Genomic DNA, 13345 nt, shown 5'->3' on the forward strand with positions numbered 1-13345 from the left:
AATTGAAGATGTCCAGGATTGAAGAAAAGAGGCTACCATTGGAGCAGGCTTCTATGCAAAGGCCTCAAAGCAAAGAAGGGTTTACATACAGATGCATATGGTGTGATGACCTAGAACATGCAAAGAAAGATTGTGCTAGCTATAAAGAAGCTCTTAAAAATCAAGATGGGAAAATCCATCTTACAGAGACTGGTCTTCCATTGAGTACAAACTTTGGGAAAGGAGGGATGAAAAAGCTGGTTGAGGATATGGCTGCTAGTCATGCCATTTCTATGGTTGAGGCAGCAACCTATGGATTAAAGGTTGGTCAATTAAAGCAGGGATTTGAGAATGATGAGGATTATGAGAATGAGGATTTTTGGCCATCAACAATGGAATTAATTGCGTCAAAGAAGGTGTCTAAGCAAGCTTTGCATGAGGCACATGTGACTGTATACGTCTTGAGACTGGCTGGGAGGAGCCTGTGGATTCTTTATCTGTTCATGCTTACATTGCTAAAGTGCGAAAATAATGAGGCACAGGTAGAGGAGAAGCGTAAAAGGAAAAATGAGGAAGGAGGGCCATCAAAAAGAGTTACACATGGAAGTGAAAAGAAGGATCCTGGGCCATCACATATGCCTCCACCGCATAGCAGACCTCCACAGGAAGTATTAATGGAAGAAGTGCCAGCAAAAATGAAGCATGAGAAGGAGAAGGGTAAAGGGAAAAGTCCACTCTACAAGCTTCAATCTGATATTGAAGCTGCAAAACAGATCTCAAAAAGGTGCTTGAAGAGAGGATTCTAAACAGCAGGGTGGAATTTACACTAGGGAAAGTCTTGGGGATTGCAAAGAAAGAATTTCATGATGAGATAATTGATATTATACGAAGAAAAAGGCAGTCCATCATATAGAGAAAGAATTACAGAAAGGAAAATAGAGTGAGTTAGAGAGAAATAGTGAGTGCTAGAGAGAGAGAGAGCATTAGAGAGAGAGAGAGAGAGAGAGAGTGTGTGTGTGTGTGTTGTTAGAGAGAGAGAGAGAGAGAGAGAGAGAGAGAGAGAGAGAGAGAGAGAGAGAGAGAGATTGGCAAGAGCTAGAGAGAGTTAAAGAAAGGCAAAGAGAGTGAGTTAGAGAGAAACGAGTATTAGAAAGAGAGGGTTAAAAAGAGAAATAAAGAAAGATAGAGAGAGTGACTTGGAGAGAGTTAAAGGTAAAGAGATTGAGTTAGAGATAAACATAGAGAGATAGATAGAGGGTTAGAGAGTTAAAGAGAGAGAGGGGGGTTAGAAAGAGAGTTAGAGAAACAGTGTTAGAGAAAGAGTGTGTGCTAAAAAGAGTTAGAGAGAGAGTTGGCCAATTCGAGAGAGTTAGAGAGACTAGAGAGAGAGAGAGAGAGGAAAAGAGAGTATGTTATAGAGAGAGATAGAGAAAGGTAAAGAGAGTGAGTTAGAGAATTCGAGAGATAGAGAAAGGTAAAGAGAGTGAGTTAGAGAATTCGAGAGAGAAAGTGAGAGAGAGAGAGAGAGAGAGAGAGAGAGAGAGAGAGAGGAGATTTGGTAAATTTTAAAGAAATAGAGAGAGTAGAAAGAAAGAGTGAGTGTTGGCGAGTTTGAGAGAAATAGAGAGAATAAGGGATTAAGAGAGTGATAATTTACCATTTTGGATTAACAAGTATGCTCCTCCAATTGAGGACATTAATAAGTGTCATGAAAAGGTACTATAAAAGTTGTACATTATGAGATATTGGCCACCCAAGTGTGAATAAGGGCCAAACATATATAAGGCATTATCTCATAATGAAAAGACACAATCCCCCTTTGTGCTATTGAGAGCTCTTCTTTTTGTCTTGAGAGAGATTGAGAGAGAGCATTCTAGCATTTGTGCCTCTTCTATGCTTGTATGTATCATGCTTGTGTGGGAGAGTTAGAGAGAGTGATTGCCTTATGCGACGGTGTGAGTGACTCTACGGTGGCAGCGTTGTGGAGGTGGAGGTTTGGAGCTTAACAAGTGAGTGACTCTACGGTGGCAGCGTTGTGGAGGTGGAGCTTGGAGGTTTGGAGCTTAACAAGTGAGCTTGGAGGCCTCAAGGGACTCAAGTTCAAAGCATTGGTAAGTTCCCTACTACGACAGTAGTGTTCTATTGCTCTTCCTTTAGGTGAATGCATTGAGTTCCCTCTTGGAGGTATGGTAGCCCATAACATTTTTGGCGCCTTTGTTTCTTCCTTCCTCTTGGAGTTTCATTTCCCATTGCATAACATTCATGATTACCTTTGCATTCTGGTAGTGCATTGTGTAGAAAATGAATGGATAAGATTTGTGTGGAAGTAAAAAATCATGTGAAATTGGTTGTGTATGTGTGTGGTGGAGTGGTCTTGGAAGAGAGATTCACTATTTTTTCTAGTTAATTTCGATATTTGCATCACTAGAATCATCAACGTGAACGAGCAGGTTGGTGTTCTGTTTTTCCTTCTTTTTAAAAATTCACAAAAATCAAAAAAATAAGGAGTCATTGACTGTGCCTTGAACTTGTATTACACTCCTTAGGCGTGGCACAATCATTTTGGAAACAATTGGATAAGTATTCTACACCCAGAATCCTATTAGTCAACGCGGGAAGTTCCCACGTAAAACTGCAGGAAAATCGTTCATGACATGAACCATTTTCTATAACTTCACGACGTGAACTGCTCCCAACATCAATGCCACAATTAGCGCTGCAATTCACAGAATTACCTTGCCAAAAATAGGTAGCCTTATCCTGACACCTTTGACACCACGAGATCTGACAAAATTAAGAATCGTGAACGTGCAGAAAATCTTTCACGACATGAACTATTTCAGAACTCTTCACAACGTGAACTATCTTAGAACCCTTCGTGACGTGAACTATTTTTAGTTTACGACATGAACCAATTGCTTTTCACGATGTGAAACCTTATCTCTTTACGGCGTGAACTTTTTCTGCAATCTCACACCTTAATCAAATCAAACTCACAAACTTGGTATAGTCAGAGTAAGGCTAAGGAAGTCTTGAAAAAATTAACACCCATAACAAGGTAACATGGAATTCTGATCCCAAAGGCAAAAATTGCACACGTGAGTGCAGAAAAGCGTTCACAAACGTGAACTGTTTTCTAATACTTCACGCCGTGAGAACTGTTCTCTGCAATCTCACGGTCTCAGAAACAGGTCAATAGAATCTAATCAAAACTTAATTGGGACAACAAAATAGCTTATCAAATCATACACACATGCAGTTAAGGTCTGGAAAGCTCATCGGAGAGACGACCTTACACCTGACCATAGTGCATCAAATCACCCAGGATCTTCCTATCAAAAAAGTGTGGGCTCATGCCACTCAATAAGCACTCACTTGAGTGTCTTAAGGAATCTGACCACCGTTGAAACTAGTAGTGAAGAATCCATGGAAGAAGGGCTACGATGCTCTAGGTTTAGGAAAGAGGAGAAACCACCCTCCCCAACCAGATCTAGTGGTATCATTGATATCGCTCGGGGATTTTTTGGTCTCCAAAGCGATGCGAAAGAAGCACAATCTACGGGCATGGGTCCGTCAACCAACACTGGACTTGGTCCAAGGCAAGAAGTGCTCATCCAAACGTCAAATTTGAGGCTGTCAAACACCGGCACCCCTCGAATGAGATGGGACATGGAAAGTGCAGCCAGGACGGGTCAAGTATTCTTCCCAACCTCAGAAGAAGTAGAGTTAGATCTAAAAAGGATCCAGGTGGAACAACAACTCTACGAGAGTTGAGCTTAAGGAAACAAGAGCTAGATACTCGAAGGGCGAGAGCTGAACAAAAGGAGATGGGAAGTTTAAACTTACTCCAATCATAGGGTAAGGAAGTGAGGGAGAAATTCCAAACTTAGAACCCATAAATGAAGAGCCCAGAGCTGAGGAAGGTTTTGTGACCCTAGAAGAAGAGGATAACCTAGCAAGAGCAGTGGGTGAAGTGGAGAACCATCTGTATACCAAAAAGGACATCGAGTAGATGATAATCATCCTACATTCCTACAGGACATGGAACTTTTAATTCTGCAAAGGCGTAAAGAGGCAACTAATGATGAGCCATTCCAAGGTGCAGTGGCAAGACCATCCTAGGGATCGGAGATACCTAGAAGAGCCAACACAAGAAGAGGATGAGGTCTAGGTAGGGGGGAGAAACTCCTCAAAGACCAAGGGTGGATCCTATTGAGATATCAAGCTCATCTAGTCAGGCGGTGGACACTCATGACCCGCATGGGAGAAAGGCCCCACACTTACACCACTGGCATGGTTGGTGAGATCATGGGTGATATGCGGCCAGTGGGATGGCAGGCTATGTGATAGCCCTCTGGCATAGTTATAGCACAAGCTCATTTATGTTGAGATATCGAGTTCATCTAGTGAGGCGGTGGACACTGATGACCCGCTTGGGGGACAGGCCCCACACTTACACCACTGGCATGGTTGGTGAGATCATGGGTGATATGCGGCCAGTGGGATGACAAGCTGTGTGACAGCCATTCTAGAGACTTGCATAGTTATAGCGCTAGCTCATTTATTTGGGTTCACACTATAGAGAACCCTAGTATGTATTTGGTTGAGTACCTTTTCATATTATGTGTACTCTTATCTTTGTATATGGTGTGTTGAGTGTTGAGTGAAGAAGAAGAAGAAGAAGAAGAAGAAGAAAAAGATTTTCAGCCTCTCACCTTGTGTGCTCTCTTTTAGGGTTTTGTGAGTGTGTGTGTGCTTGCAAGAGCTCAAGCTCTCTTCTCCCCTGCATCTTTTCATGGTATTAGAGCCTGGTTTATGCTAAGGACTCAGCTACAAGCAAGAGAAGCACAGGAATTTGGTACGAGGGTAAGAGCTTCATCTACTCTTCCATATTTGTGTTGGCGACTACACCCTTTTTGGGAGCTCTACGGAAGGCACCGGCAAACAATCTCTGATGAAGGAGCTTTCTTCGTGGGAGTAAAGCTATAGGGCAACTATAGTGTCCTATCGGAGTAAATTTTTCAGGCCGAAAACGCGTTTCGGGCGCATTACGACCTTCGTTTTTTAAAAAAGCAGGCGATTTCGAGCACTGCGGGTAAGTCATCGATTCTCTGTAGAACTCTATTTTAAGAACTGCAGGAAGACAGATTGGTTGTGTAGACATTGTGTGTGCTGCAAAAGGAGGTCAACAATTGCCATTGGGTGTATGTATGCACATTGAGGTCACTGGTTGTGACATTTGAGTATACTACAGTACCACTCTACAGAAAATACAGCAGTTTGGTGTAGGACAAACCAGAGTGTTGTTTTTGGTAAATTTGTGTCTGGCAAGATGTCAAATGATGGCATAAACCATATTATTGCTGAGAAGCTTGATAAGAACAACTTCCATGCTTGGAGGTTCAGGTTGACAAATTTCCTGATGGGAAAGGGTTATAAGGACTACATAGAAGGTGAGCATGAAGAGGCAACAGAGATACCGGAGATCAATCTAGCTGCTGCAGATGTGAAAGAGTTTAATGATTGGAACCAAGGAGCCAGAAAAGTTATGTATTGGCTCTCTATCAGTATACAAGACACCATGATTGGGCACATTCAGGATGCCAAGTCCCCCAAGGAGGCGTGGGACACCTTGGTAAAACTCTATGAAACAAATATCAAGGCATGAAATATACAGTTGAAGAATGAACTTCATACTGTGGAGAAAAAGAGTATGTCTGTGAATGACTATGCATTGAAGATTAAGGGTATTGTGGAACCCCTTGTATCTATTGGCGTTTCAGTAGATGATGATAACAAGGTGAAAGTCTATCTATGTGGTCTCGGGCCACAATACAAGGCGTTCAAGACATCTATTCAGACGACTCGAGAAAACATTCCCAATTTCACAGATTTGGTGTCTATTTGATTATAGAAGAGAAGAGCTTGGGTGAAGACCAACAGCCTTCACAAAACAAAAACAGTTCAGAGCAACAAGCTTTCTACACAAGTTCAGGAAGAGAACAAGGTAGAGGAGGCTGTGGACGCAGTCACAGAGGTGGTCGAACAGGTAATTAGAATTATGGCCAGTAGAGCAGCAATAACAACAGTCCCAGAATTCACGCAACAACAACAACAACACGCAGGTGGAAGAGGCCAATTCAAAGGCAAAGGGAGTCAACGAGGTCATGGAAATTGGCAAAGGCAGTATAATGATACTCATGGATGCTTTTATTATGGTAAGCCTCGACATGTGCAGGAAGATTGTTATAAGAAGCAGGCTGACATGCAAAATGGGAAATTGCAGCAAAACAACTATGCATCCTCGAGCAGAAACAATGAGGATAATGAAAGGTTATTTGTTATGCAGCATGTCGTTAATGCCATGTCAAAAAATGTAGAAGAAGCACATAAAGATGATGTATGGTACGTTGATTCAGGTGCTTCGAACCACATGACAAGTCATGGGGAGTGGTTCAAGGAGATGAAAAACCTTGAAAGACCAGGTTTTATGGAAATAGAGGATGAAACTGCTCATCCAATAGCCCATGTTGGAGATGTGCCATCGTCTATGCAGGATGGTAAAGTGAAGTACCTTGCAGATGTACTTCATGATCCGAACATAATAAAGAATCTGGTTTCAGTTGGCCACATGATTGAGCAGGGTTTGCAGGTTCCGTTTAATCCTGATGGTTGTTATGTTGAAAACTTTAAAGACAAGTGCAAGTTGGTTGTTGCAAAAGACAACAGAGTGGGCAGAATGTTTACATTGAATATAAACATGCCTAAAGTGAGTGCTGCGATGTTTGCAGATGGTTCAGGAATTATTGTAGACACAGATATTTGGCATAAAAGAATTGGACATGTGAATGTGCAGAGAATGAAGTCTATGCAGACTAAAGGAATTGTGACATGGCTGCCAAAGTTTAAAAGTGAAGGTATGCAGAAAATATGTGAAGCATGCCAATTTGGAAAGCAAACAAAGCATGTATTTCCACGTAACAGAAATTTGAGCAGAAATGCACTAGATGTTGTGCATTCAGATGTATGGGGTCCTACGAAGACCATGTCTATGGGAGGCTACAGGTATTATGTGACATTTATTGATGACCACACAAGGAAAGTGTGGGTATACTTCATGAAGGAGAAGGGTGAGGTGTGTAATTATCTCATTCACTATTTTAAAGCATGGAGATTTTTTCCTCCTTAATAATTTAAACCATGGAGATTTTTTCGGCCTCCTTACCATTCACATTTGAAAGAGCTAGATATTTGCAAGACAAATATCAAATCTCGAGTTAGACATAAAGTCTCTATGAATTTTGTTTCAAGACAAGCGTTTCAAAGATTGAGTTAGAGAGTAAATTTCTACCAAAAAAACAAATAAATTCAAATGCCATATATATGGGAGTCCAAAAATATTGAGGGAGAAAAGCTTCATATCATTAGCATGCAAAAAAGATAAAAGAGAGAGGGATGAAAGGATAACAAAATAAACTCTTTTGAAAAGTTGACAACTAATCTATACTATCTTTATTAAAACCCAGATATGTTGGTTATACAACATACCCACCATCTCGGAAGTTTTTATAGAGTCGAAACTATCACAACTTTTGTTTGATTTTTTACAAAAATAAGAAAACAAAAAGTGAAGGATCTTGTAGGAACTCATGGGTCTCCCATAAAAAATGTGACGACCTTGAGTACCAAACGACTTAGGAAATTGACTAGGCTGCCTTCAGCTTGGGTTGACTCTCTGCACACATAAGTATTATATTTGATTAACATATAGTGAACCTATACTCACTTCACAAACAAATAAAAAACATATGAGCCTTTGAACACAGTGCTAAAAACCACGACGATGTACACTCATTATGTATACAAAGAGAGAGAGAGAGAGAGAGAGAGAGAGAGAGAGAGAGAGAGAGAGAAAGTGCATCTCAAAACGAAAGGATGCAATTGTATTAGCAATTTTAGTAGAATGGATGAATAAATTCAACAACATGGACCATGGTAATTATATGTAGAATGAATTAAGCGAACAATTCAATATGTAGGAGTGATTCTCCAAGGCATTACCTGTCTTGGGGAGGATAGTAGGGGCGTTGGGTCCTTTGGCTCGAAAGGTCACTGAAATGAAAACAAATGGGGTAAGAAATGGCACGAGTAATTTTAAAAGAAACATAAGTCATTATATTGTAGAATAAAAGCTAGCAAATTTAGGCTCCCCTTTCCTAGCCCCACCATAAGTGCTTAAATTTGAAGCATGACCCTATTTCAATATGTAGGAGTGATTCTCCAAGGCATTACCTGTCTTGGGGAGGATAGTAGGGGCGTTGGGTCCTTTGGCTCGAAAGGTCACTGAAATGAAAACAACTGGGGTAAGAAAGTGCACGAGTAATTTTAAAAGAAACATAAGTCATTATATTGTAGAATAAAAGCCAACAAATTTAGGCTCCCCTTTCCTAGCCCCACCATAAGTGCTTAAATTTGAAGCATGACCCTATTTCAATATGTAGGAGTGATTCTCCAAGGCATTACCTGTCTTGGGGAGGATAGTAGGGGCGTTGGGTCCTTTGGCTCGAAAGGTCACTGAAATGAAAACAAATGGGGTAAGAAAGTGCACGAGTAATTTTAAAAGAAACATAAGTAATTATATTGTAGAATAAAAGCCAGCAAATTTAGGCTCCCCTTTCCTAGCCCCACCATAAGTGCTTAAATTTGAAGCATGACCCTATTTCAATATGTAGGAGTGATTCTCCAAGGCATTACCTATCTTGGGGAGGATAGTAGGGGCGTTGGGTCCTTTGGCTCGAAAGGTTACTGAAATGAAAACAAATGGGATAAGAAAGTGCACGAGTAATTTTAAAAGAAACATAAGTCATTATATTGTAGAATAAAAGCCAGCAAATTTAGGCTCCCCTTTCCTAGCCCCACCATAAGTGCTTAATGTATGCCATGGACTCGAGCAAGCCTCAAATTTGAAGCATGACCCTATTTAAATAGGGTAAAATATTACTCAAGATTTCCTTCCTTATATCAAAGAAGAATACCATCTTACATAGTGGGGCAATTCCCCATGTAATTATATTATGGATAAAAACTAACATGTAATGTGAAGGCATACCCGTAATTATCGATATTATGTAAGCCCTGCACCTGGGGAAGGCTCCATTGATCTTCGAAGTCACTGAAAATAAGTCATTATATGAGGTAAGAAAATGCACAGGTAATTCTATATAAAAAAAATCGCCAGCTAAGTGTGAGAAGAAGAAAGCTGAGGAACATGTAATTATATTGGAGAATGAAAGCGCTGCAGCAATCTTACTGAGAAATGTGAACGTACCCGTTATTGTCGATATTATATGAGCCTCGCACGCGGGGATAGAAGGAGGGGCATGTCATTTGGCTCCATAGCTCAGGTTGAGCATTGAGGTCATTCAAGAAGCATGCGAAGCGGCGGGCGTGGAGGTTCGGTGGGACGAAACGCACACGGACGGACTGCACACCTGCCTTCTTGAAGACCCACAGCCGCCGGTTGTTCAGACACCACAGGTGGCCCTTGTACATGAACACCTCCAAGGTGGGAAAGTCCTCCGGCTTCAGAGAGCGCTTGCGGATCATCCGGACGGTGTCGTCCACTCGAGATTCCTCATGGCACCCCGTGAAACGTACCGCTATACTGGTTTGCGTAAACCTTAGGCTTGACACCTTCACTTGTGCCTCACTACCCACTTCATGATCATCATCATCCTGGCCCATTTGATCCCGCAAGCTTCCAAGCTCAGCCCACATGCGCGCACGCACAAAGCTCTCTGATCTCTCTCTCTCTCAAATTTGACTTGCACAACAAGCCGTTAAAACAAACAAAAAAGCATGCCTATTTGGACTCAATGCACTCTTTGGGAGAAAACTTCACGCTGGGTAAACACCCTCAAACGAGTGAACTCAATGCACTAGCCCTCAGGGTAACTAGGAGGCCAGTACCCCGTCCCACCCGCTTCCTCATGGCGCCCCGAGAAATGGACCGCTATACTGGTTTGCGTAAACCTTAGTCTTGACACCTTCACTTGTGCCTCACAACCCACTTCATGATCTTCATCATCATCCTGGCCCATTTAATCCTGCAACCTTCCAAGCTCAGCCCACACGTGCGCACGCACAAAGCTCTCTGATCTCTCTCTCTCTCTGTCTCTCTATCTAGTCACACACTAAAGAGTCGAGATCGGACGCTAAAGAGAGAACCTTCACAATCAGATGCTAAAGAGAGTGTCTTTTCCTCGCAACAAGACATAAAGAGAGTGTCTTTTCAGTGGGAGTGAACTTCTGTCTTTTCAGTGGGAGTGAACTTCACGCTCGGTAAACACGCTCAAACGAGTGAACTCAATGCACTAGCCCTCAGGGTAGCTAGGAGGCCATCTTTTCATTTCCTCATTTCATTTAGTTATTTAATTATTTTTTCATTTCCTCATTTCATTTAGTTATTTCCTCATTTCATTAATTATTTTCTTTTTAATTCTCTCTCTCTCTCTCTTTAGTTATTTAGTTACTTTCTTTTCCTTTCTTTTTCTCTCTTTTTTCATAAACTAATATTAATAATTTCTTTCTTTTCATTTCTTTTTATGGTAGGTCATCTTAAATTTTGTAATTATTTTTATACAAGTGGTTATCTTTTTCTTTTTAACTAGTAGGCAAGTACCACTCCCCACTCGCTCCCCATTAAACAACAAAAAAGGACCTTCACGATCGCGATGCAGGCCCAAAATACAACGTTCTTTCATATTTTTATACGAGTGGCTGTCTCTTTCTTTTTTCTTTTTATTTTTGACCAATAGATATATATATTTATTATCAAAAAGCAGCTTTACATCTTTACATCATATCATATTTTACATCATTCAAGCCCTATTTAACAAATCACAAAAACCAATGACCATCTATCATCTTGTAGAGCAAAAGAAGACTATGAAATCTGTTAACCTAGCTGAATGCAAGCTTCAATCATGGCTTCAGTGGTACATCCTTTAGGAGACTATTTCTCCAAAACTTCACCCTTCTTAGTCCCAAATCTTAACTACTAGTCTGGTTTCAACCGGGTTCTCTATAAAGGCCATATAAGTGTAATCAATTTGTTTCACTTTGTAGTACCATCTTCTAGTCTTTGATCCAAACTTCATTAGCTTCGATTTCAAGTTTAGCCCTATAATTTCCTAAAAACATAAAGAACAACTTGTTAGGCTCAGTCCAGTATGTCCTTAACTCTCTGAATCTCTCTTACTCTCTCTAACTCTCTCTATTCTCTCAAACTGGCCAACTCTCTCTCTCTCTAACACTCACTCTTTCTTTGTAACGTATTCTCTTTACTTTTCTCTAACTCACTCTCTAACTTTCTCTTTCTAACTCTCTCTCTTTAACTCTATATAGCTCTCTCTCTACCTCACTTTCATTCTCTCTCTAACTAACTGTCTCTCTAACACCCACTCTCTCTCTCTCTCTCTAACTCTCACTATCTCTATTTCTCTCAAACTAGCCATCTCTCTCTCTAACACTCATTATATCTCTCTCTAACTCTATTTCTCTCAAATTGGCCATCTCTCTCTCTCTCTCCAACACTCATTATCTCTCTCTCTCTCTCTAATACTCGTTTCTCTCTAACTCACTCTTTTTGCCTTTCTTTAACTCTCTCTAACTGATGCCAATCTCTCTCTCTCTCTCTCTTTCTCTCTCTCTCTCTAACACACACACACACACTCTCTCTCTCTCTCTCTAATGCTCTCTCTCTCTCTAGCACTCACTATTTCTCTCTAACTCACCCTATTTTTTTTTGTAATTCTCTCTCTATATAATTTACACTTTACCTTTCTCTAACTCACTCGATTTGCCTTTCTGTAATTCTCTCTCTCTATAACTTACTCTATTTACCTTTCTCTAACTCTCTAACTCTCTCTCCCTTATTCTCTAACCTTCACTTTCTAACCCTCCATTTTTGTGTGTGTGTGTGTGTGTGTGTGTGTGTGTGTGTATTATGGTATAGAAGTGTAGTACTATTATATAGAAGAAAAGAAGAAAGGAGGAGCTACCACGTGGGGTATCTAGGTAGCTCTCTCTCTCTCTCTCTGTCTCTCTGTCTCTCTCTTCCTTTCACTATCTCTATTTTTCTCGAATCGACCAAGTCTATCTCTCTCTCTAACTCTAACTCTCTCTCAAATTGACCAACTATCTCTCTCTTTCTTTCTCTAATACATTATATCTCTTTACCTTTCTCTAACTCCTTCACTCTCTCTAAATCTTTCTACCTCACTCCCTAACTCTCACTCTAACTCTCGCTAACTCTCTATCTTTACCTTTCTCTAACTCTCTCTACCTCACTCTCCCTCTCTCTCTCTCCCTCTCTCTCTATCTCCGTCACATCGAGAGATAGCAGCTATTCGAATGAGACACCAGATGGAGACACAGGAGAGGCTAGCTCACTTTCATTCAGACTCAGGGTACATGTTCATGCCATTCACAGCCTCAGCATCGGCGATGTATGATATCTTATATCCCTCTTATGGCACTGGATGGAGTTAGACATAGATCTCCATAGCATGCTTGTACTACCCCTTCAACATATAGAGATGCATCTTGCCTTAGCACTCCATCCACATCCCCACCCCCCTTATATTGTTTGTATATGGGCTCCACCGATTCATGATGATTCACAGTTGTATCCAGACACATGCACACTTTTTCTTTTGTTTCTTTTCTTCCGATGACTGGAAGAACACAGTTGTATTATTTTTTGTCTCATAGGCCGACTTTGGCCTCTCGTAGACGTTAATATATCTTTCTTTCTTTCTTTCTTTCTTTCTTTCTTTCTTTCTCTCTCTGTCTCTCTCTCTCTCTTAATCTCTCTTACTGTCTCTAACCCTCTCTATTTCTATCGAGCTGGCTAACTCTCTATCTCTATAACACTCGCTCTGTCTCTAACTCTCTCTATTTATTTAGAATTCTCCAACCCATTCTCAAACTTTCTTTCTTTGTCTTTCTAACCATCTCTCTCTCTCTCTCTCTCTCTCTCTCTCTCTCTCTCTCTCTCTCTGCCACTCAGTGTTTCTCCCTAACGCATTCTCTCTCTCTCTCTCTCTCTCTATATATATATATATATATATATATATATATATATATATATATATATATACTTACTTATTTTACCTTTCTCTAACTCCCTCTCTAACCCTTTAACTCTCTCTCTCTCTTTAACTCACTAACCTTCTCACACTCTCCCCCTCTCTCTCTCTAACTCTCTAACTCTCTAACCCTCTAACCCTCTAATCTAACACTCAAATAAGATATATATGTATACATAGTAGTATGGTATAGAAGTGTAGTAGTATAGTACATA

The 13345-nt window shown here is 40.7% G+C and overlaps 1 protein-coding gene across 12 annotated transcripts; it reads right to left on the reverse strand.

The window, feature by feature from the left end:
- Window positions 1–7382: 7382 nt before the first annotated feature.
- LOC147612191 (uncharacterized) lies at window positions 7383–10216 on the reverse strand. 12 transcript variants are annotated; one of them, XM_086784070.1, is made up of 7 exons: window positions 9308–10216; window positions 9089–9151; window positions 8734–8784; window positions 8503–8553; window positions 8272–8322; window positions 8041–8091; window positions 7383–7714 (listed from the first exon to the last, which is right to left on the reverse strand). In XM_086784070.1, the coding sequence occupies exons 1-7, from the start codon at window positions 9754–9756 to the stop codon at window positions 7627–7629; spliced, it is 804 nt and encodes a 267-aa protein (XP_086640196.1). In that variant the 5' UTR covers window positions 9757–10216; the 3' UTR covers window positions 7383–7626. The 12 variants fall into 12 exon arrangements, with proteins under 12 accessions (XP_086640196.1, XP_086640200.1, XP_086640198.1 ...); XM_086784074.1 differs by lacking the exon at window positions 8041–8091; XM_086784072.1 differs by lacking the exon at window positions 8503–8553 and having other exon boundaries at window positions 9308–10214.
- Window positions 10217–13345: the final 3129 nt, after the last annotated feature.

This window comes from Cibotium barometz, chromosome 46 (genome assembly GCF_041138505.1).
Source record: "Cibotium barometz isolate CiBa-2024 chromosome 46, ASM4113850v1, whole genome shotgun sequence".
NCBI lineage: Eukaryota > Viridiplantae > Streptophyta > Polypodiopsida > Cyatheales > Cibotiaceae > Cibotium > Cibotium barometz.